The sequence below is a fragment of the Chiloscyllium plagiosum genome, chromosome 10, assembly GCF_004010195.1.
Source record: "Chiloscyllium plagiosum isolate BGI_BamShark_2017 chromosome 10, ASM401019v2, whole genome shotgun sequence".
Classification (NCBI taxonomy): domain Eukaryota; kingdom Metazoa; phylum Chordata; class Chondrichthyes; order Orectolobiformes; family Hemiscylliidae; genus Chiloscyllium; species Chiloscyllium plagiosum.
Window position 1 is genome coordinate 44,273,171 of NC_057719.1, and position 26,136 is coordinate 44,299,306.

The 26,136-nt window shown below is 40.0% G+C and overlaps 1 protein-coding gene across 2 annotated transcripts in view; it reads right to left on the reverse strand.

The window, feature by feature from the left end:
- The window catches only part of pygl (phosphorylase, glycogen, liver), a 116,880-nt gene that overhangs the window by 66,172 nt on the left and 24,572 nt on the right, over positions 1 to 26,136 (reverse strand). For both annotated transcript variants that reach the window (XM_043697625.1, XM_043697624.1), the window contains 2 exons: positions 16,767 to 16,898; positions 5,573 to 5,684 (listed from right to left, as the gene is read on the reverse strand). In XM_043697625.1, the coding sequence (XP_043553560.1) occupies positions 5,573 to 5,684; positions 16,767 to 16,898 (244 nt within the window). The remainder of the gene's footprint in view (positions 1 to 5,572; positions 5,685 to 16,766; positions 16,899 to 26,136) is intronic.

Below are 26,136 nucleotides of genomic sequence, written 5' to 3' on the forward strand. Positions count from 1 at the left end.
AACTCGAGTAGTCAACTTTTCCTCACTGGAGAGAAGGGTGTCTTCCTCATAAGGACTGACCACACAGGCGACTGACTATGTGGAGTTTGCACATTCTCCCCGTGTCTGCGTGGGTTTCCTCCAGGTGCTCCGGTTTCCTCCCACAGTCCAAAGATGTGCAGGTCAGGTGAATTGGCCATGCTAAATTGCCCGTAGTGTTAGGTAAGGGGTAAATGTAGGGGTATGGGTGGGTTGCGCGTCGGTGTGGACATGTTGGGCCGAAGGACCTGTTTCCACACTGTAATGTAATCTAATCTAAAGGAGGCCTGATGTAGAGAGTATGGGACAGCCAAAGAATTTCCTCAACTAGATGTTAGCTACAGAATTATTTCCATGTACTCTTTTTGTTACAGTAACTTTAATTTCCCTTTATGTTTGCAAAAACTGAAGCGAGTAGAATAAAGAATTCTTTCTTAAAGATCTTTGGCTGTGCATGTTGTTGAGGCCTACTGAGAAATGTACTGGAAATCAAGCCCCACTATTTCCAGAATCACCACAAATGTGAAGATTTAATGAAATTACCAAAAATCAAATTTGTTTCCAACTGCCATGTTATTCAGGATAAAAGCAAGCCATAAAAAAAACCTCTCAACATTGTAACATTCTTACTTTAACAAGAACAGTAAAAAAGACTACTAAGCTATGTAACTTAAATTTTACCATCTTTTAAAATTCACTTTACATACACAGACACACAAAGAAAAACACCCATACAAGATGCAAATGTTAGGAGTGGAGAGAAATCAATCATAGGAAGAACACAATTCTTTTTTCAATCCTTTTGATTCTTCAAATTATGCCTTAATATTATCTGATAAGTCTGATCTGATTAGTTCACTGGTTACTTGGCCTTTCTTGTTGTTTATGGGCTTTCGAATTAATTCCTTCAGCATCTCCAAATGTAGTTTTTTGGCTCTTCTGGCTTTTACAACACAGTAGTGAACCCTTCTGTTAATTAAACCAAACACCCAGAGAAGCTCACCTCACCTCATAATCTATTAAAATGAGTGACAGAGAGCTCTCACATTCCACTATTTAAAGAGAATAGTATCAATTTATTTTTTAACTCTAAAAGTGAACATTAGAGTTCAACAACTATTCACAACTCTAAGCCTCCCCTTTCTCTTAACTGCTTATTACCTGCCTCCAATTCTATAACAATATGTTGTTCCAATAAGACATTTATTAAAATTACATCAACTTAATTTCAAAACTACACAGCCATTGTTGTCTTCGCTATCTGTCTTCTTCTGGCTGAAGATCTCTGTGGATCATCTTTCTTTTTACTGTGAATATGTTTCAAATGAAAAGGTACCTTTGATAGAGTGTTCCCTAATTTCTTGAATCTCTCTCGATGGCAGTTGCTTTTTCTCCAATTTTCAAAATCTCTGTATTTTTATATCCCCAACAAGGGGCAACATGGTGGCTCAGTGGTTAGCACTGCTGCCTCACAGCGCCAGGGGCCTGGGTTCTATTCCTGCCTCTGGCAACTCTCTGTGTGGAGTTTGCACATTCTGCGTGGGTTTCATCCGGGTGCTCTGGTTTCCTCCCACAGTCCAAAGATGTGCTGGTCGGGTGAACTCACCATGCTAAATTGCCCACAGTATTAGATGTCTTAGTCAGGGGTAAATGTATGGGACTGGGTTTGGGTGGGTTGCTCTTCGGAGGGTCAGTGTGGACTTGTTGGGCCAAAGGGTCTGCTTCCATAACGTCGGATCATCTCATTGGTTCAATGTTGGCAAAACAATAAATTCAAACTTGATTGGGTTTAGTATTCTGGGGCATAATTTAAACTGATTGGTTAAATTTGAATTTTTGTCAAAACAGCAACCGACTCAGGTATCCATTTCACAACCAAATGTTACACTTTTTCAATTTTCCAGTACATTCTGGGACTGCCATCTTAATCAGGTATACAGGTGCTTGTAATCTTTCAGTTCAGAACAGTATTCACTCTCTCTTCAAGGAACAGTACATACCTTCAACTTCATAACATAGAGGAACAGGGAAAAAAAAATACTGATGCAGCTAGCTTTTTGGAGACTTTCTGCTTCTCTCTTTTTCAAACCCTTCACAGAATCTGTGTTAGACTGCAACTTGCTCTATCAGAGGGTTATTGTTATTCAGAACTCTCCTAAGCCCAATAGCAAATGATGCCAATTTGTCTGGGCTCCATGTCCCAAAAAGATAACATGAGGCGGAATCTGAATGACAGATATCAAGAAATCTAGGAGAATCACGTAAGGAATCCAGCAAGGCCTTTCTTGACAACACGAATAACCAGCTGCATTTTCTAAATTAGTCCTGGACATCAAAGTGAGATTCTCAACAGGCAACAGTGAAATGCCTATTAAGGGGAGTGACTGCTTGTTACAGGCCTCATTAACTGCACAATGAAAAAGAGACGAAAGAATTCACAACAATCTTCAGCCAGAGGTGCTGAATGAATGATCCATCTCAGCCTTCAGACACTCACAGCATTACTGATGCCAGTCTTTAGCCAATTTAATTCACTCTACATAATATTAAGAAAAGTTTGGATGCACAGGATGCTGCAAAGGATATGGCCCAAACAACATTCCGGCAATAGTACTGAACTGGCCACGCCCTCTGTCAAGTTGTTTCTGAACAGGTATAATACTGTACTTACCAACCATGTAGAAAATTGCCCAGGCATGTCCTTACCCAAAATACAGGACAATTCTAACCTAGCTAATTACCATTCCATCAGTCTAATCATGATCATCAATAAAATGATGGAAGGTGTCATAAACAGTGCCATCAAGCAACACTTGCCTATTAATAACTTGCTCACTGAAATTTTGTTTGGGTTTGATCAGGGCCACTCAGTTCCTGGTCCAAACATGGACAAAAGAGCTAAATGCCAGTGCTGAGGTGAGAGTGACTGCCCTTGAAGTCACGGTTGCATTTGATGGGAGTGTGACATCAAGGAGCAATAGTAAAACTGGAGTCTATGGAAATTCGGGAATGCTATCCACTGGTTGGAGTCATAATTGACACAATGAAAAATGGCTCTGGTTGTTGGAGGTCAGCTATCTCAGCTGCAGGACATCTCCACAGGAGTTCCTCATGGTTGTTTTCCTGGCTCAACCATTTTAAGATGCTTTATCAATGGTCTTCCCTTCATTAAAAGGTCAGAGGTGTAGTCACTCATGGATGGCTGCACAATGTAAGCATTATTTGTGACTTCTTAGATACTAAACAGGCCATGCCTAACTGTAGCAACATATTGACAATATCCAATTTTGGGCTGATGTGACAAGTAACATGTGTTGCACACGTGCTGGGTAATGACCATCTTCAACAAGAGACGATCTAACCATCATCCTTTGATATTCAATTGAATCACTAAATCCCTCAATATCAATTTCCTGGGGCTACCATTGATCAGAAACTGAACTGGATTAGTGATCTAAGCACTGTGACTACAAAAGCAGGTCACAAGCCAGGAACCTGGCTGTGAGTTGCTTACCACCTCTCTCCCCAAAGTCTGTCCACCAACTGCAAGGTACAAGTCAGGAACATGATGGAATACTCCCCACTTGCCTAGATGGAGATCCAATAACATTCAAGCAGCTTGATACCAACCAGGACAAAGCAGCCCGTTTGTGTGGCACCACATCCACAAGCATCCACTCCCTCCACCACCAGTGCTCATAATAGCAGTGTGTACTATCTACAAGATGCACTGTAGAAATTCATTGAGGCTTCTTAGCCTGCAACTTCCAAACCTCAATCGTTTAGAATGACAAGGGTAACAGTTTCATGAGAACACCACCACCTGCTTGATACTCTGCAAGCCATATATCATCAAGACTTGGAAATATATTATCGGTTCTTCAGTGTTCTGGGTCAAAAGTCTTGAAATTGCCTCCCAAATAGCATCATGGATGTACCTAAGCCAAATGGTCTGCAACAGTTCAAATACTCACTACAACCGTCTAAAGGGCAACAAGGGATAGCTAATAAATACAGGCCCAGCCACCAATGCCCACATCATATGATTGAAAAAGAAATTTATCTCACTAATACCACCCATGAAGTGGAAACCAAACACCTAAATTCCTGACATGAAAGTCCAAACAGGATGTATCCGGCAACTCTAGCTTGCAGACTTGCTCCTCTGAACCAACAGCTTGGATAACCGGCAATAAGATCTCAGGACATACTCCAAGGCACTGGCCGCACTCTCACCCCTTGACAAATGCTAGCATCCGACATCTGCCAGTCTCTCCGCACCTGCATGGCATCTCTTGAATCTTTAGAGTGATTTAGAGTGTGTATCAGGATGATTTAGAGTGTGTATCAGCTTCCAAAAAAGGAGAGTGCATAGCATGAGAGTGACCAAATAGAACCCCAAGGCAAAGCAATTTCATTACTTTAAAACTGTCTTTTGTTTAATTTGGGTCATGATTAATGTGATGCGTCCTGTCATAGGAAATAGAACCATTAATAGCTGCAGACTGTATTTGGCTGGTGTTTACACGGAAAATGTAGCCCTTGTGTTCCCTAGCCATCCTCTTCCTGGTAATTTGTTCTGAATATCCTTCACTCCCTTCCTTTCACCCACACCAGTTCCTCCTACCCTAACATTTTAATCACTCCAGTCATTACCTTTTGCCTTTTCCACTCTAAGATATTGACCCAATTCCTGTGTACCTTCAAGATGTTTGTCATTCACCTTATTCATAGTTGTCTATTCATTGCTTCCCTAATACAACACTTCACCAAGGATATGATTTGGATATGCCAGTGTTGGACTATAACCTGGTGTTGTGTGATTTTTAACTTTGTTCACCAAGGATAGGTAGAGAGGCTAAGGGCTCCTAATCCCTTATCAGTCTTCCTCCCTCCTTATTACTAAGTTTCCTTTGTGTTTCTGCAAAAGTCTTTGTATGATTCCAAAATACAAATTTAATACTCATTACTTAAAGAAGTAGAGGAAAGATATTTCATTTTGTGTATCTCTTTTTCTTTGACTCATAGCTCTCAGAAATTGGAACCTCTACTCAGATGTAAAACAGTTACAGAATTTACTTTTTCTTCAAGGAAGCATTGATCAGAATTTCAAATAAGAGTCATAACAGTTACTAAAATATCTTTCTTTAGCTCAACATAATCTTGTTGGTTGGCTTGTTATTACTTACAGTAAAAATACCTAACTGCATTTTTAATTGGAGAGGGGTATAGCCTCTTGCAATAATCAAAATTAAACACTTTGCTATGGTCAACAGAGGAGGTTGTTCAGAAGGAAGCCAATTCACCCCTTTGCACCTGGTGATAACAGTAGATAAAACACAAATGGCTCAACATAGCTTATATTTTGAAGTCGCAGACTTTTAGAAGGTGACAGCACAGAAGTGGACCATTCAAATCATCAAGTCTCTGTCATGGTTTATCTCCCTGTATTTTAATGCAACTACCAATATTCCTTAATATACTTGTGAATATCTCCTATACATAACGATTACTTTTCTAGTATCGGGGCTGTTCACTTTCTAGGAATACTTACAGTGATGCAAGTGGAAGTCATTTGGTGCTTTGGCAGACCACAGCCTCATAGTGTTCACAGTGTTGTTCAGATATCCTGGCACTGGAGTATCATACGGTATGGCAAGAACTACCTGCAGGTTTAGCAGCAGCACAAAAAGCATTGTAATTTCAATACAGGAATTATTATCTTCCTGCTGAAATGTAGAGTACATATGTAAAATGCAAATAATTTATATTTTTCTTTATAGATGTATTTTCAACATTTTCCATTATCAGTCAAATGTATAGATTTTCTATATTTTCCTTTTTGATTTTGTTTGCTTGTCATAAATTATAACCCACAGAAATTAAAATTGCCATCATATTTATTCTTTCATACTAAAGTCCGGACCTCATTCTTCAGCAGAAATAACAACTTTATTTTTGATGAGGAGGTGCTGGTGTGGGGTCTGGGGTGGACAAAGTTAAAAATCACACAACACCTGATTAGCTACCTGACCAAGGAACAGTGCTCCAAAAGCTAGTACCGTACTTCAAAATAAACCTGTTGGACTATAAACTGGTGTTGTGTGATTTTTAATTCTATTTTTGTGAAATTAGTCTTAAATCTTGATCTCTATCACAAAAGTTTAAAACATGTACTGTTGTCTCATCAATGTGTCACTGTTTAATTATCTTACAGTGAAAGACTTGTAGCAAGACTTTGTTATTCTTGTGCTCTGATAAAGTAGTTGGTACAAATGATAAATAACATTACTAAATTAAAACTGAACTATATAATTCCAGAAGTTCAGACATAAAATTGACAGGTGCAAAAACCTTCAGGAAACATCTTTTAACCCATAGCTTTAAATTTAAATGACTTAAATCTTTAAATTTTCCAGATGCTCCATATCCACCTATGTGTGTTTAAAGTAATTACATTACAAAGGTGTATGCAATTAACAATTATCATGGCTAATGGGCGGCATGGTGGCACAGTGGTTAGCACTGCTGCCTCACAGCGCCGGAGACCCGGGTTCAATTCCCGACTCAGGCGACTGACTTACATTACAAAGGTGTATGCAATTAACAATTATCATGGCTAATTCTTCTCTGCCTCAATTCTGCCTACCTTCTCCATTTCCCTTGATTCCCTGAGAATAAAAATATGGCCATTCCAAACTTGAATAGATTCAATGATGGAGCATTCACCATCCTCTTAATGAAAAACATTCTCCTCATCTCAATTCTAAATGATCAGCCCTTACCTATAGACTTTGCTCGTCCTATATTCCCTAGCCAGATGAAAAATATCGTCAATATCCACCCCATCGAGTCCATTCAGAATCTTCAATTTTACAGTGAGCTAACCTCTCATGCTTTTAAACCCTAAACAGTAATTGTCTATTTCCAATTTATTCTGCCTCTCATCACACAAGTCTCTTATCACATGAACTAATCTGTGTTTAGCCAATTTCCCTCGAATCACTTCCTATCCATGTACCTATTTCAATTTTTTCTCAATACATTACTTTAAGTTGAAAGCTATGGTTTGATTGTTTTCATTCTACCCACTTCCTCTGGTAGCTCATTTTATTTAGGCACCAACATTTTTCTGGAAAAGTTGCCCCTTAGGTCTGTTATGGATCTTTCAAAATACTTTAAGAAGGTAGCCCAGACCCTAACTTTTTCTTATTTCAAAGGCAGATGTAAAATGGGTATTCTAGAAGTGATGCAACTGGTCAAAACACTCAGCTTTAAGCAAACCTGAGTTTATTTACACACTATGAGCAAAAGAAATCAGAATTTAGAACAATTTGAAAACCCAACCGACATGAAATCGCAACTTAACGAAGGAGCTGTTCCAATACCCGCATCATTGCAAAAACATACCCCTTGACAAAAGGTAAATTCAAACTCAGGTTCTTACAACCAAGAAGAATCCAGAGAGAAGATTCAGGCAAGAAACATTTCTTGAAGCATGGAACCTTTTTTCACAGCAACAGCATCTCTGCTACCTGCAGTTTCTGCTGCCTGCTAAAAGAAACCAAACTAGAAAAAAAACCTTAACTGGGAGAACTGGTCACTCCCCTGCCATCGTTTAAAGTCACCACTTCCAGACTTAGCAGCACCTCTGCCTTTACAACCCTTCTTGAAAAAGACCAATGACAAAATAACCTTGTTGAAGGGGCAGCGTTGGCACACCCTTAAAAATTTAATTTTGATAAATGCTGCAAATGTTCCTTCCAAGTGCGACTAAAAATCACCAGTTCGTCAATATACACCACAATTGGGTAACCTAGAAATGACTTTATTAGCTAGTCTTTGAAATGTGGCTGGTTCATTTTTCATACCAAATGGCAGGACTTTAAATTGATACGGTCTATCTGGTGTTACGAAAGCCGAAATTATCTTCGCTCTTTCGGATAAAGGTACTTGCTAGTATCCTCTGAGTAAGTCCAACTTAGAAATATAAGTTATTTCAATACAATCTTCCAAAGGTAGAATTGGGTATGAATCAGACTTTGTAACTGCATTGACTTTGTGATAGTCCACACATAACTATTGGGTATCATCTGGTTTTGGTACCATTACTATGGGTGAGCTTTAGTCACTGCAACTCACTTCAAGTTTGTCTCCTTGGAATATGCGTTCAATCTCTTTTTGAAACTGTGCCAACATTAGCGTGTTGCGTCTATAAGGATGTTGCTTAATTGGAACTGTATTTCTTATACAGGTATCCCCTGCTTTTCGCTTTACGCCAATTCGCTTTTACAAAAGACCTACTTTAGTATCTGTTTTCGCTAACTGAAAGAGGACTTCACTTTAACGAAAAAGCATGTGCAGTGAGAGTGATGCCCCAAGTGCCTTCCCTGGGAACTACACTCAGCATTTCAGTATCAAGCCGCCATAGCTTTGAACTGTGTCTGTGAGCATCTGTGCTTTATCTCAATTTATTTTGTGCATCCGTTAGCAAGATGTGTTCTAAGGTATCCTGTACCTCCCACCATCCCAAACTCTGATGGCCTTTACGATATGTTAGTGCTAGTTTAGTTTTTATATGTTATTTGGTATAGTTTTGGTAGGTTTTTTTTGGGCCTGGGAATGCTCAAAAGTTTTTCCCATATAAATTAATGGTAATTGCTTCTTCACTTTACACCATTTCAGCTTTTAATGGTTTCATAGAAACGCTCTACTTTCGGATAGCAGGGTACACCTGCATCTACATCATGCATAAATAAATTAGTACTTCGCAGTTTATTCCCACATATTTCCCCATGCGTAGCAATAACTCTTTCAGGTCATTTAGATTTTCCTCTGGGAGGTAACTTAATTTATTATCCCAATTTTTGACAACTTCCTCATTGTCCAATTTAATTTGAGGAACATCCAAATCAGAATCCTCTGAACTTGGTTCTTCACTCTGTGTTGTAACAAGTAATGCATTCTCCTTTTGCTTTCCTTCCCTATCAAAATATCTTTTGACCATATTCACAAGACATACTCTCTGAGATTTATTTGTGTCTGGAGTCCTAATCAAATAGTTCACCTCACTCAATCTCCTTTCAACGTGATAAGGTCCATTAAACCAAGCTTTAAAAGGTTCATCTTTCACTGGAAGTAATTTTATTTCAATTAGCAAAATTGTGACTTTTTGATTTCTTGCCTGTTTCCTGTTTCATTGCACAGTGTGATATTTTTAAATGCTGTCTAACCAACTCCTCCGCTCTATTTATCCATTCCCTAAAATTTGGCACATAGTCGACATATGTGGTCTCTGAATTCTGCTTCACCAATTTTTCCTTAATTAATTTTAGTGGTTCTCCAACTTCATGCCCCAAAACTAATTCAAATGGACTGAATTTGGTCAATTCATTTGGTGCATCTCCATTAGAAAAAGTACAAACAGAATTTCTTTATCCCAATCATCTGGATAGTCTTGACTATCAGTGCTCAACATGGTCTTTAACATCTGATGCCACCTTTCCACCAGTCTCTGTGATTCTGGATGGTTTGCAGTGGATTTGAATTGTTTTATTCCCAAATTGTCCAAAACTTCCTTGAATAATTTTGAAGTAAAGTTTGAGCCTTGATCTGACTGTAATCTCTGTGGGTAGTCTGTTTCTCATGAAAAATTTGAATAACTCTTTTACAATCCTTTTAGCTGTGATATTGCATAAAGGAATAGCCTCTGAAAATCTAGTGGACACATCCATTATTGTTAACAAATACCAATTCCCACTTTTTGTTTTGGGTAGGGGTCGTACGTAATCAATTAAGATTCTAGTAAAAGATTCCTCAAATGTAGGAATGGGTCTCAAAGGAGCAGGTTTTAGTATTGCCTGCGGTTTACTAAATATCTGACATGTACGACATGTCTGGCAAAATTCAACTATATCCTTATGCAATCCCGGCCTGTCAAAACATTTTTGTATTTTAGCTTAAGTTTTTTTTACCCTTAAATGACCTCCTACTGGGAGTTTGTGCACTACCCGCAAAAACTCTTTTCAATAACCCACTGGTAATATGACTTCATGAACTTCTTCCCATTTCTCATCTGCCTGAATATGTCTCCATTTTCTAATTAAGACATCATTTATAAGATAATAGCACTCAGGGATATATTCAGATTCTTCTTTCGTGCATGATTTTTGATACAATTGCTTCAGTTTTACTCAGATTGCAACTCAGATATCTACATTGTCCTCTACCTGTTCCTGGTTTGTCTCAACAGATATGGTCTCTGATAGTTCAACTTCAACTTCCTTATCTGTATTCTTTGATTCCCCCTCCTGTTTCAACTGCTGACTTTGTGAATTTGTTACCACACAGTCAGGAAAAATCCCAGGGTATGCTTCCTGTAGTACCTCAGTTGCCTAATTTTCCACTGGCTTTTCAACCGCAGTAGGCAGCTTGTCTACCTGTGACCCAGCTATATCATTAGCAAGGATAAATTGTACTCCTGGAGCTGAGAGTTCTTCCAGTGCTCCGACTACCACTTCTCCATTTTTCACTGGACACTCTAACCTCACTCCACATAATTTAGCAATTCTGGCCTCACCATGAATTCCACATGCTAGTACCTTTTCTGGTAATAGTTCTTCTGAGTTACAAACCTCTCATCTCTCACTGTCAAAGATTGGCATCATCCCGTATCTCTTAATACTGTGACCTTTTTACCTGCTGCTCCTGACTATGCAAGTAAACCTTACCTTTGCTGGTACAGAAGAACCTCGATTATCCGAATGAGATGGGTGGGCACTATTTTGTTCGGATAATTGATTTCCTGTGGGGCTCTGAGTTTTCTGTGAAGTCTGCTCCCCGTTCAGGAGACTAGGCAGCAGCACACCGCGTGCTATATAGCTCAAATCCTCCAACCCTGGCAACATCCTTGTAAATCTTTTCTGAACCTTTTCAAGTTTTACAACATCTTTCTGATAGGAAGGAAAACCTTCAGACTTCGGAGCTTTACGGATTTTGGGATTTCGGATAAAGGGTTGTTTACCTGTACATCCTTCTCATTAAGTTGAGGCAATGCTTGGATATATTTAAACAGATCCCCACTAGGCCTTTGGCTACAATGTGTTTGTTCATCCTTATTACCTTCTTCACTAAGCTTACCTTCTATCTTTACCTCCATCCTTTGAAGCCAATTTTCCTAAGCGCCAATTTAAATGAAGTTCAAACTCTCTCTCTTTCTCCCTTTTCTCTCTTTCTTTCTCTCTTTCCTCTTTCTCCTTTTGTTCTGCTAAAGTGATTCTGTTCCTTTCTTTTTGGCCAACTTCTTTAGGGCAACTTGTTCTTTTTCTCTTTCCTCTGTTTTCAATTGTAATTCAAACTGTTTCATTTCTTTTTCTCTTTCTTTTTCTTTTTGCCTCTAACTCAAGCTGCTTAATTTTCAATTGGATTTTAACCATTTCCAAATATTCTGATGGCATTTCCAGCAAATTTAAATGCTGAGCTATTGCTGTAATTATCTCTTCTTTTCTCATGGATGACTGGAACTCCAACCCCAGCTTGTCTGCAGATTCCAGCAGCCTTGCCTTATTCACCTTTTCTAAAGTCCCCAAAGTCACTTCTTCCACCCCCAGAAAACTATTAATGACTGAAAGAGCCATTACTATATCTAATTACTATATCAAATACAAAACCCGGAATAAAAGAACTAATATCTACCACTCACTGCCTTTGAGTATAACAACCCTAATTCCAAATTGGAACTATAGAATAAATTCTACCAAGAACCCCCAATCTGTTGTGGACCAGGCCAGATCCCCTGAAAACATTTTGAGAGGGTAGCCCAGAACCTAACTTTTTCTTATTTCAAAGGCAGAGATAAAGTGGGCATTCCAGGACTGATGCAACTGGTCAAAACAATCGGCTTTAAGCAAAACTGAATTTATTTACACACTACAGTTGAAACATGAACAAAAGAAAACAGAATTTAGAATAACTTAATTATTTGAAAACCCAACCGACTCGAAATCGTAACTTAAGAAGGAGCTATTCCAATACCTGCAACATCACAAAAACACATCCCTTGTCAAAACGTAAATTCAAACTCAGGCTTTTACAGGCAGGAGAGATTGCAGAGAGAAGATTCAGGTAAGAAACATCTGTTGAAGCATGGAACCTTTTTTCATAGTAACAGCTTCTCTGTTACCAGCAGTTTCTGACTGACTACTAAAGCAAACCAAACTAGAAAAAAACCTGACCTGGGAGAACTGGTCACTCCCCTGCCATTATTTTAAGTAGCTATTTACGGACATATTGGCACCTCTGCCTTTACGACCCCTGTTCAAAACAAAAGGACAAAATAACCTTGTTGAAGGGACAGCATCACCACAGGTCCCCTTTAAATCTTTCCCCTCTCACCTTAAACCTATGTTCTGTAGTTTTGGACTCCTCTACCCTGGGGAAAAATCCTTGGATATTCACCTTATCTATGCTCCTCATGATTTTATAAAACTCTATAAGGTTACCCCTCAGTCTCCTATGCTCCGGGGGAAAAGTCCCAGTCTTTCCTTATAACCCAAACCTTCCAGTCCTGGTAACATGTTTATAAATTTTTTGCACCCTTGCCTGTTAAATAACATCCTTCTTGTAGCAGGGTGATCAAAATTGTATGCAGTATTCCAAATGTGGCCTTACCAATGTCTTGCACAGCCAAAACAAACTGTCCCAACTCATGTACTCAATGCTCTGATCAATGAAGGCAAGCGTGCCAATCACCTTCTATGCCACCTTGTCTATCTGTGGCACCACTTTCAAGGAACTATGAACCTGCACCCCCAGGTCTCTCTGATCAACAATAGGGCCCTACCATTAACTGTGCAAGTCCTGCCCTAGCTTCTCTTACCAAATTCAACACTTTGCATTTATCTGAATTAAACTCCATCTGCCATCCCTCGTGAACCTGCTCTTGTTAAAATGGTTGAGGGCTGAAATTCTGCTTGCCCTATTCAGTGGCCAATTTTTATTCTGGTCTCACTTGCTCGTGGTTTATATTTGGGACCATGACAATCAGGGTCAGAGTGTCTACCAGCCAGGGACATTTTACATTCCACCAAACCCATTCTGCTCCACTGGTGTTTCACCATTGTACTGCCACATCTAAGGACTACCAAACTAGAATGGGACTACCCCAAATTCCCAAAGGTTTGGGATCAGAGTGCAAAAGAAAAATCACAATCTGCCATCTTTGGAAAGAAAAGTCCCACTGTTTGGAATTTCTCAAAGCACAACTAGGGGCTATGGTGTTAACTTTATCCTTTAGGACTTAAGCAAGCTCAGTCAATTGTGCTGCTACCAAGCTATTCTTGGTAATGGGCATTGAATCCAGCCACCTAAAGTACATTTTGTGCCCTTGCTACTACCAGTGTTTCTTCCAGTTGGGATTCAACATATAGAAAAATTGATTCATTAACTAAGGAGGCTAGAGGCAGTAAAGTGGGTCCTTCATAATTTTTGAAATCAATGTTGAGGGCTCCCAAAGCAACATCCTCCTGACTGTCTAGCACTGTGCTGCCACCTCTGCTTATGGAACAGGACACACTCAGGATGCTGATGGTGGAATCTGAGGTATTGCCTGTAAAGTATGATTATGTTTATGCCAGTCTGTTGCTTGAGTAACTGGCACAACTCTCTCAATTTTGGTATGAACGCCAGATGTTAGCAAGCAAGATTTTGCAAGAGTGACAATGCTGGGTGTGTCACTGTAGCTTCAGCTAACTGGGTTACTGCCAACTGGTCTTTCTGGTTTCATTCCTTGATTTAGCCCCTGTAGCAATTTTTGGCACAATCACCTTCTTAGCCCAATTTTAGAGTCAACAACACTGCTGTATAACTTCAGTCAGATATAAACCGGACCCAATAATGTAAAGACAATTTTTTTTGTATATGCAGATAGACTTATAGATCAATGGGAATAAAGCAAGGGAGTGATAAATTTTGGATGATTCTGCTTAAAAATTGTCACAAAGGACGAGTGATTTCTTTCTATGTTATCTAAATATTTGGACAGGCTTTTTTGCATCCTGAAGGTTGAGGTAGCCCATGAAGTAGTCTCCCTGTTTCAAGCAAAGCCCTGTTCAGGGTGACCTGCTAGGTTTCCTGCCTGTTTCTGAATACACTCAGCCAGGCCAAATTGAAACTGGGGGGGATGAAACAACTGTGAAATGAGAAATAATGAATTACTTAAGGCCCTCAACTGAGACAACAGTCGGAAGTTTCTCTCAGTTTTGCCTGCCTTTGCATCCCAAAAATAATAGATAAGTTGGCGCCAGGCGAACGTTGAGTGGGAAGGCCACAAGGGGAATTTTAAGGAACACACCTGGCTGCAAACCAAGAGACATGAGTGAGAACATATAAATTCTGGCTCTGGACCCAAGACTTTTAATTATTTTGAGAAATTAAATGCAATTTGAATGTATTCTGTCTGTTTTCAGTACAACTACAACAACATGCTTGGACAATGGATCTTGTAGCGTTAGCAGCACAACGTAGCATTGAAAGGATTGGAAAATAATGTAAGGAAATGGTTGAATTCTTTCTCCTAATTATTTCAGTTAGCATATTCAGTTAGTAAAATAAATTCCTACCTGAAGTTGTTTTAACTAATAAGGAAGTCACAAAACTTTTTGTAAGTTCTGATTTAAAAAAACAGACATGGCTTAGGATCTAGAATATTAGGCAATCTGGGAAAGGTTTGGTGAAGCTAAAGTTCAGCTAATAGTTTGCAACATGGTTTCTCACAAAGCAAAAAAAGGTATAAAAATCTTTTAAAAGTAAGAATATGTATTTGAAAACTGAAGAAGGCTTGGGTACCCAATCTGCTCAACTAGTAATCTTGATCTGAAGTGTAACCCTTAATGTATATGTAAATATAATTAGATCTGATGGAAGATCATAAGAATTAGGAGCAAGAATAGGCCATTAATCCTGATCTGCCATTCAACATAGTCAGGGCTGATTAGCCTTCTACCTTTACCGAGCTTCTTATTTTTCTTATATGTCATATGCCCCTCAATATTCAGGATTCAATCTTTGTAAACCAGCAACCACCTTTCTGTAATGGCTATCAGATCGTATTTGTTTACTTCAATGTGTGCTGTAAACTTGTTTGCTTTGTTGTGAATGCTACATGTGTCCAAAGACAAAGTCTTTAATAGTCCAGCCTAAAATTAACCTTTGCAGGTTAATTTGAGAACAACATGTAACTTTAATTTAAATTTAGATTTTGTATATTAAGATGTGGAAAACATGGTTTGTAATTTTTCAGAATTTCATTGTAAGCTCAGAGCTGGGTTGCCAGAAGTCTGGAGGTTTGTTTACATGCATCTTAGTTTTACAACCTAAACTTGAAGAGTTGGGGTGGTCGATAGATCTTTGCATTAGTGAAACACAGAAATAGAACAATCCAGATTATCATTCAGTTTATGTGTCGGTGTGTCCCAGAGTGGAAGCAAGACAGCTGAACAGCTGAATTTGGGGAACTCATGTGTGTTTCCTCTAAGTTAAGCATAATTGTGAATTTAGTATGGAGTTTGTTTCAGGTGTCTTGGGGCCAGACATCAGATGAAGGGTAAAAGCATTTAGTGACTGAACAGAAATTTACAGTAAGGAAGCCAGTTACAACCGTGCTTGCCTGAATCTGAGTAAGAGGCTATAGTGTGCATGAATGTAGTGAATGTTCACTAAGATTTTGGGTGTTTTTAAGGAACTTACTGCAGTAAAAATGGATAATGTGTGGTTGAATCCCCCTTCTGAAGACTGTAATGAAGTATTTCTTATTGCCTACTTTAGCATAGTTCTTATTTTTATCATTGTTTAATAATAGTTTTAATATTAAAAGTACACTGGCATTCTCTTATGAATGTGTTCAGTAACTGAACTACACAATTTTAAAAAATACAAAGTTAAGATCTAACAAACCAGATTTTAATCTGGGATCTGAATTGTATCTAGTTAACATTCTCCCTTCCTGATGCACCGCAGGATCTGAGTGTGAATACACTTCATTAACTCCAAGCTCAAGTTCTATCAGCTGACGACATTTCAGATGCAATTGACGTGGATCATTCAATCAATTATACCCAAATGGTACAGTCCCAAATATCATCTGCACTGCCATCCCTAACACGTTACATAATTGAGTTTTGACTTTAGAAATATCATTCAACAATTACTTATATTAATAAGGTTAACTAGCTAAAATACACAATTAATACAATATTTGTATCTCTGTAATATTCATATAAATTTCTGCCCAATATAGAGAGAGAAAAATTTCTTCAAAATTCCTCAACCAATCAACTTGTTGTTTAGCTAACTTATGTCTCTCTTCTTCCATTCTAAAGTCTAACTGTCTCTGATTCTCTCTCAGACTACACCTTGTTTGGGCAATCAGGCCTTTCTGTGAATTTTCTTTTTTTTTCACTTCTTCAAACTCGAGTGTTTTTGTGTTCTCTTAAGTTTGTTCCTGCTTCTTCTCAAGTGTGTCCCTGCTCCCAAACCTCCAAGTAAGTGATAGGTTCCAAGTCTAGGTTTCAATTTAACCTCTTTCTTCTGCTCCTCCTTCCTCTCAAGGTATGCTTCTTGTCCTAGCTCTCTCTCCTGATAAGTGACAGTCCAATAGCCTGGAGTTACAACTTGTTAGAAGAAAGCTCTGTTTTGATTATGAATAATAAACTAAATTTGATTAGATAAATATCAAATAAAAGAAGTCATACCTCTGCATCAATCCACTTGACACCATCTTTGGTATGCAGTACATGGCCATAGAAGTAAACGGGCAGTACATATTCTGGACGAGCCTTTTCCCAAGGGTTACCATGTCGTAGCCAATCATCAGCTTCCTCCACCTTTAATCATACAGAATAAAACTCACATTTATTAGATTTGATTTATTATTGTCACATGTACTGAGATAGTGAAAAGTATTGTTTTGTGTGCTATCCAGACAAATCATAACTTACATAATTACATCAGGGTAAAATCATCATAAAAGATGTGAGGAGAAAATGTGCTGAGAACAGTTTGCAAACTGTCACTTGTTCATATATAAATAATCAATCACAGTCCATACAGATGCTGATTTACAGGTTTGGAAGCAAAGTGCAAACAATTTGAGAACAGATCAATTTTATCTGCACACTTCGGTTTTGTTATTGATGGATTTTTATGTTTTGGGTATTCAACTTTATACATGGTTTCCATAAATTATCCCAAGCCCACTGTGAAATGTTGTATTTTTTATTTGCATAAAATCGACATATTTACAAATCAGATTTTAACTATACCTCTTGTAGTGATGTGAGCTATGGCAAGATCTGTGGCAGAATCAAGTGAGGAGACCATGAGGCCAATCTTGACATCAAGATCACCTTGCTCCATTTCGTAAATAAAAAGAGGTCCCCAATTTATGAATGTCAGACCTACGAATGCTCATACTTATTAATGCGATCTCATAATTGTTTTTTATATTTAAAGACCCAACCTACAAACATTTCTGTATTTAAGAATAGCTGCTTCAAACTGTCCTGCGTTATGCCCTGACTTGCAAATGGCCTCCAGAAAGCATTCTGAGCAGATATATTAAGACACACCTCTGGAGCAAGTGGAAATTGAACTTAGGTCTTCTGGCCACAATTTTCACAAGCAGCATGGCAAGATTGACAATTGATAGCAGTTAATGCTTGTTTACCTCTTCATTGATAGCCCAGATCACCTCATTCATATTTTGTTTCCAATCTTCCCAAACTTGCCCAATAAACTAGCCATCAGGAAAACCGAACATGGAAACCAGAGCGGGTGCCTAGCAGATTCAGCTCACCGCTTTCTCCAAGCAACTACTGGCTACACAAACCTTTTCTTCACATGATTCGGAGATGCCGGTGTTAGACTGTACAAAGTTAAAAATCACACAACACCAGGTTATAGTCCAACAGAAGTGAAACTATCACTGTATTCTAACAGATGAAAGGCTTAACAGACAATCAATTCTTCAATGTATAATTTCAGTTACATCACACTGCAAATTTTTGCTATAAATTCTGTGTTACGATCAAGCCCTCCACAATCACCTGATGAAGGAGCGTCGCTCCGAAAGCTAGTGTGCTTCCAATTAAACCTGTTGGACTATAACCTGGTGTTGTGTGATTTTTAACTTTTCTTCACAGACATTCAGCAAACCCTCGCGACCATCCTAGCACCTCATCAATGCACTAGCAGTGGAACCTAGAAGTATAGACTTGCATATCAAGACTTAATGGGAACCAGTAGTGCCTGATGCATCAGAGAGTTACCACACAGGGACAGGCATCCAGCTACTGGCTTGGACCAGTACTGCTCACTTGCTCCCTCGGTATGTATTCTTTTGACACCTACCAGCATGCCCAAAGTATTCGCGTCTTGCCTTGCAGTGCTCGTTTGAACATTTACCCAACCAGGCAGCTGGTTGTGCTGTTCAGTAGTCCATGCCATCATAAGACAGTGTGCTATGTCACTGTCACACTTGTACCATGTGGTAGCAGCTTTTGCACCAAACAAAATGCATCTGCCCATCAAGCAGTCAGCTGTGTCTCAATGTTTTCAGGGAATACTCCACAGTGAAGTCTATGGGGATACCCATCAGTTGTGGGTGGGCCTACATGTTTAGTCTTTGGACCTATCACTGTCATCTACTAACGTAAAGCAAATAGAAATAGCACCACGAGGAATAAAATGGTCACCACTACACTCGGTATGGGCGATGTAAGTGAACCAATGAGTAAGGGAGATGACTGAAGTTACCACTGGTTATTGGACTCCGAGGGGAAGAAAAGATCGATTCACTGATTGCGACACAGATATGCAGGATGCCTACTTCATGGCCATCTGATCTTTGATCCTGTGTGTTTATCTCCCTGGCTGGGGAACTCACTGACAGCTACACTCCTAAGCTCACAGATAGCTGAACAGTGGGGAATGTTGAATGGGGTGTGCCTAAGGTGCTGAAATGTCCCAATGCCATGTACATGTAATGTTCCCCACTTTTCTAACACGATGTAGTCGGTGCTCAGTCAACATGCTCATTTATTGCACCTTATTAGTGCTCAATAAGTAGTGCCTGAGGGTGCAATGAAGTCCTTGGGTTCTACAACCCCATAAGAAACAAACACATATGATGCATTTCTCAACTGTTTACAGAAGTTTTACTAATGTGGCTGCAATCTTCCTCTCCCTCCTGTTGCATTGTATTGAGCTCTCTGTCCACAGATGGGGTGGAGAGAATGTGGATTAGTGGTGCTGGAAGAGCACAGCAGTTCAGGCAGCATCCAAGGAGCTTCGAAATCGATGTTTCGGGCAAAAGCCCTTCATCAGGAAGAATGTGTTGACTCTAGAGTTTTGGTCGTTCAACCCTGGGGGAATTTGTATCTGGATGACCTACATATGCCAAGAGTCCTCTTGCCAGAGGCAAGCTGATTCTCCTTGGTCTGAACTTCCAAAGGTTGGAGCACAGACAGGTAGGATTAAGATGGAGAATTATCACCTCTGCACTGCCCTTAATGGAAACTGCTGATGGGCCTGTTTGTGGCTCCTTCTCTGGCTAGGTGTCTTTTAGGACAGTCTACTTCCATGTGAGATTGGGGCATCTGGATTGGGTCAAGATTTCCTGCCCTGACCTACACTGTTAAGGACCCAAAGGCTGGGATGGTGTACAGGTCTTGCATTTCTGCAACATTCCATGAGGGTGCTGGACCTAGCTCTCCATGTCAGCCACCAACCTGTCCATGGAGGTAGATATGCTGTTGCAAGATTTGCTGTATGGCTGCAGCTTTTGGGCAATTAGGACCATTGCATCTCAAATGCCTAATGCAATTCCTGATCTGCCTTGTGCATGTGGATGAAGTCCCTCAGTGGTGAGACTACAGACCTCTCCTTCCAGGGACTAGTAATTGTTTGGTGTCCAGCAGTCCACTTAGTGCTAGTTGCTTGGTCTGTTTTTTTCTCTCTAGGAGAAAGTGAGGACTGGAGATCAGAGTCAAGAAGAGTGGAGCTGGAAAAGCACAGTTGGTCAGGTCACCCTTTCGAGCGTAACCTCCTTATCAGGAATGTAGCTGTCAAGGGGGCTGAGAGATAAATGGGAGGCTGGTGGGGCTGGGGGATAGGTAGCTGGGAATGTGGTAGGTGATGGTAAGTGAAAGTGGGGGTGATAGCTTGGACCAGAGGGTGGAACAGATAGGTGGGAAGGAAGATGGACAGGTAAGATGGTGTTTTTTTCTCTCTCTCTCATCTACTGTACTGTCATTGAATGGTGCTCACCAATCTGTGATATCACACTGTGCCTATCGAGCTCACAGACGTGTCAGTATAGAAGGTATTGGGGTGGATGAGGTAGCCTTCCTGTTGCTTCCTTTGGAGCCTAAATGCTCCTCAGCAGCATTCCCCCTAATTTTCTTTCTGGCTGCACAGGCTTCCAAGGTTGGTGTGTGGCATTGACTTCCGAAACCACAAGAAGTTTGGCACACCGTCGACTGCCTTGTGCGTAACCTTGGAGTGGCTACGCATGAAGATGGTTGCACTCATAAGACAGAAAAGGTGTAAGGCATTGTGGCCAGTGGTTAGAAGTGGAGTTCAATGCATGACAGTGATTGCCTGGTTAATGTCACTGTTGTAGTGAAGCAAGAAGTGGTACTCACTCCGTTGCCAGGACAGTGATGACTATGCAACCCTGCAGGACAGGTCCTAGTCTTGAACTGCGTGGGCATAAATTCTGTCCTCATAGACGGTGGAGACATGGACACAGGGCTTCCCTACCCCAGGCATATAGTATTAATCTGCACTGTTATATGATGTCTTCTCCTGTAATAAAATAAAGAGGACACAGGAGTAAGATGCAAGTTGATAGTACAACTCTTAGTGCTGGTGCATAGGGGAATGGTGTGAGTTGTTCTAGTGAAGTGAGGAGACAATGAAGAGAGGATGCAGGGTTAGTTGTGTGAGTATGGACTATAATGAATGTGAATGAGGGAAGGTGTTGCATGGAATAGAAGGTGTCACAGCATGAGCAGATAGATTAAGAGTGAAGTAATAGAAAATAGAGTATGACACAGTTTGAAGCAGCAGAGAGCCATTGACTTTCTTTTGGCAATGCAGATGGCCTGCAACACCTTTGAGATGGCACTGACCCAGGTGGCAAGGTCCAAGTTAGCTGACACCAACTGGGATGTTGCAGGTCTTCTCTGATGGTCCCCCAGGAAAAAAAAATCTATTCATTGACACCACACTGTTGATCAGGTTCCCATTGGAAAAATGCAATGCTAACTTTCCCTTTTCAGTCATCTCTTCTCACAGATACCAAAAGCAAGCAAGACATCTGCCAATTGTCTGCCCTACTTCAGGTGAGCAGTTCAGTGGACTTTCAAAAGTTTTGATTTTATTGTCAGGTGTATTTTACAATAAGAATACAAATGCAGTGAAAAGCTTTCATTTGTCACCTCAAAATGGTGCCATTTTGAATAATTTATGAATAAAGAATAAAAAAGAAAAATATAGCTTGGAGAGTCCATCAGGCCTGAGCCAACTCATTACCATGAATGACACCTGTGCTGCCATCCCTCTGCCTTGACTTTGCTGGTGCCAGCACTAGACCCAAACAACAACAAAAGTCACCAATCCTCAGGTGCCATCTATTGCCTCTGGGCCTACCTCGCCTCTGACGATGTAGCAGCCGCTGATTCCAGGTCCTGTGCTTGCTCCAGGAAAGTAAGTAGGGACTTACTGTCCTCTGCGCTGGGTCCACTTGAGGTCCACGTGCTGGCCTTTTGCTGCTGCTAATGCCATCCAAACTCAGGACAAGGTAGATAAGTAAAAGTAAAAGATGAAAAAAAAAGAAAAGCTGTCAGAGAGGACGAGCTCTGGCATAGGAACCCTACACAGTTGCCATTATGGTCTGGGAAAGGTGGTATGAATGCAAGGAATGCTGGTCTTAGGGCTGATACCTGCTGAGTGTTGAATTCGTCCTAGACCAGTATGTGGTAAGATGTGGCAGATATTGGACATGAGAGACACCATTGAGGTAGGGTTGGCGATTATTGCAGCGAGTTTGGTAAGATAAAGTGAGAGAACTCGCTAGGTCTCGTGGTGAGATACTGCAAATCCCCAGCAACTCACAAGTAGTCAAAAAGTGTAAGACTCAGCTTTCTGTTTTTAACATTGTTATCCACAACCAGTCACACAATACCAGTATAAGAAAAGCAGCTAAGCTTTATTTGTTTAAGTCCACCATACCAAAAAAAAGAACAATACCATTAAGAACACAAGAAATAGGAGCACAAAACTATACAGTCCATGGGCCTGCTGATGATTAAAAACATAGAAAACAGTAGCAGGACAAGGCCATTCAGCCTTTAAGCCCCATTTGACACTAAATGAATTCATGGCTGATCTTCTACCTCAACATAATTTTTACATATCTTTTGATGTTTTAGTTTTGTAGAAATCAATCAACCTCATGCCTAGATATACTCAAAGACTGAGATTCCACAGCTGTCTGGATAGAGAATTGGAAAGATTCTATGAGTAAAGAAATTCCTCCTCATCTCAGTCTGAAGTGGTCTGCTCGTCATCCTTAGATTGTGTCCCCTAGTTCTACATAATCCTACCAGGGAGGAATTAAAACAAATCACAGTATTCCAGGTATAGCTGCACCAACACTCGATATAACTGCAGTAAAACATCTTCTTTGTTCAAATTCTCTTGTAATAGAGGCAAATAAACAATTTACGTTTTTAATTGCTGGCTACCTGCAAGCAAGGAGATGATACTACATCTCTATAACCATTGGTCAGACCACATTTGGAGTACTGTGTTCAGTTCTGGGCACTTAATTTAAGGAAAGATGTCAAAGCCCTGGAAAAAGTGCAAAGAAGATTAACTCAAATGATACCAGGAATGAGGGATTTTAGATTAGGAAAAATTAGAGAAATTGGGCTTATTCTCCTTGGAGTAGAGAAGATTAAGAGATTACTTATTGAGACATTCAAAATTATGAACAATTTTGACAAGGAAAAGAGGGATTTTCTTTTCCACTAGTTGCTATTTCAGGCAACTGGGAGTCACAACTTCAAAACTGTCAGCAAGACGGCTAGGAGTGAGACAAGCGAAACTTGTTTACTCAAGAGAGTTGTTGGGAGTCAAAATGGGAGTGGTGGAGATTTTAAAAGAGAGCTGGACATACATTTAAAAGAGATGAATTTACAGAGGTAGGGCTGGAGAATGGGACTAGCTGGGTTGTTCTTTTGGGAGTTGGTACAGACACGATGGGTCAAATGTTAACTATTCTATGTTAGCTTTCTTTGGCTCATGAACAAAAGCATCCAGGTCACTTTGAAATTCAACACTGCACAGTCTCTTGCCATTTAAGAAGTTTCTGTATTTTGTTTTTCCCACCAAAGTGGACAATCTCATGTTTCTCAGTGGTCTACTCAATCTGCCAAATCCTTGCCCACTCACTCAACCTCTCCAAATCCCCTTGATGGATCTTTGCATTCTTCTTACAACTCATGTTTGCAAATTGAAAATGTTACATATAATCCCCACATTCAAATCATATGAAACAGATTGTGAATAGCGTGTATCCTACTAGTCACAGGCTGCCAACCTGGGAATGCCTCATTTATTCCTACTAGACTGAAAGCTGGAATAAGTGAGTTGTCTTATGTGGAAAGGCAGACTAAATGAAACTTGATTCCATAGACTTTAGAAGAGTAAGGGGTGATTTTATTTAAGTATGTAAGATCCTGAATGGTCTTGACAAGGTGGATGGGGAAAGGATGTTTTCTCATGTGAATGATTCCAGAACTAGGGGCCACTGTTTAAATATAGTGCATGCCCTTTTGGGACAAATATGAGGAGACATTTTTTTTCTATCAGAGGGTTGTGCAACTTTGGAACTCTGCCTCAGAAAATGGTGGAGGTAGGATCATTGAATGTTTTTAAGGCAGAGATAACTAGATTCTTGTTGAGTCAGAGAATCAAAGGTTACAAGGGGTAGATAGGAATATGATATTGTAAAAACTGACAGATGTGCAATGATCCTACTGAATGGCAAGGGGCTGAACAGAGTACTTCTGCTCCCAAATCATATTTATGTGCACTGTATGAATGCAAAATCTGTTTACTGTCTATTAACCTAGTTCTTGATTCATGGGTGATTTATTCCCTATAATCCCATGCATTTTGATTTCATTTATTAACCTCTTTTATAGGATCTTAAAGCTTTCTGAAAATCTAAATATTACACATCCACTGCTTCTCCCTATTCTGCTAGTTATCCTCAAAAACTCCAACAAGCTTTGTTAAACTTAATTTTTCATTCATAAATCAAAATTAATTATGCCCAATCCTACCATTATTTGCTAAGTGTCCTATTATCACATCCTTTATTATAGATTCTAACATTTTCCCAGAAGTGATGCTAAGCTCACAAGTTCCCAGTTTTCTCTCCCCACTCCTTGCTTGAAAGTGGCATTACATTTTCTATTTTCCATCTGCATGTATTATTCTGGTATGTATAGAACGTTTGAAGATGATCACCAACACATCTGCGAACTCTTACGCCATATTTCTCAACATGCTGTTATGGAAGGGTAAAATAATTTATCTACTTTAGCTCTCATTTTTCCTCACGAACATTAATTTCTCGCAGTGCCTCATTTTCAGTCTTGAAATTTCCATTATTTCTGGATATTTTAATATTTTCTTTTGAGAACACAGATACAAAGTATTGAGGGCGGCACAGTGGTTAGCACTGCTGCCTCACAGCGCCAGAGACCCGGGTTCATTTCCCACCTCAGGTGACTTACTGTGTGGAGTTTGCACATTCTCCCCATGTCTGCGTGGGTTTCCTCTGGGTGCTCCGGTTTCCTCCTACTGTCCAAAAACGTGCAGGTTAGGTGAATTGGCCATGCTAAATTGCCCGTAGTGTTAGGTGAAGAGGTAAACGTAGTGGAATGGGTCTGGGTGGGTTGGGCTTCGGAGGGTCGGTGTGGACTGGTTGGGCCAAAGGGCCTGTTTCCACACTGTAAGTAATCTAATCTAGTTGCTTTGTCAGTTCCTTATTCATCATTATATATTCTCTTGACTTCACTTGCAATAGATTCAGGTTGGTTTTGCTGATCTTTTTCCTTTTACTTTCCTGTGTAAGCTTTTGCGTCCATGATCATGTTTTCAACTGACAGTAATAGAGTCAGTGAGATGTACAGCAGGGAAACAGACCCTTCAGTTCAACTCATCCATGATGACCAGATATCCCAAACCAATCTGGTCCCACCTGCCAGCACCCAGCCCATATCCCTCCAAACCATTCTTATTCATATACCCATCCAAATGCCTTTTAAATGTTGCAATTGTACCAGCCTCCACCACTTCCTCTGGCAGCTCATTCCATACATGTTCCACCTTCTGTGTGAAATAGTTGCCCCTAAGGTCTCTTTTCTGTCTTTCCCCTCTCTCCTAAACCTATGCCCTCGTATTCTGGACTCCTCAACCCAAGGGAAAAGACTTTGTCTATTTTTCCTATCCATGCCCCTCATAATTTTGTAAACCTCTATAAGGTCACCCCTCAACCTCTGACGCTCCAAGGGAAACAGCCCCAGCCTGTTCAGCCTCTCCCTATTGCACAAATCCTCTAACCCTGGCAACATCCTTGGAAATCCTTTCTGAACCCTTTCAAGTTTCACAACATCTTTCCGACAGGAAGGAGACCAGAATTGCACACAATATTCCAACAGTGGCCTAACCAATGTCCTGTACGGCCGCAACATGACCTCCCAACTCCTGTACTCAATACTTTGACCAATAAAAGAAACCATACAAAACGCCTTCTTCACTATCCTATCTACCTGCAACTCCATTTTCAAGGAGTTATGAACCTGCACTCCAAGGTCTCATTGTTCAGCTACACTCCCTAGGACCTTACCATTAAGTATATAAGTCCTGCTAAGATTTGCTTTCCCAAAATGCAGCACCTCGCAGTTATCTGAATTAAATTCCATCTGCCACTTCTCAGCCCATTGGCCCATCTGGTCAAGATCCTGTTGTAATCTGAGGTAACCT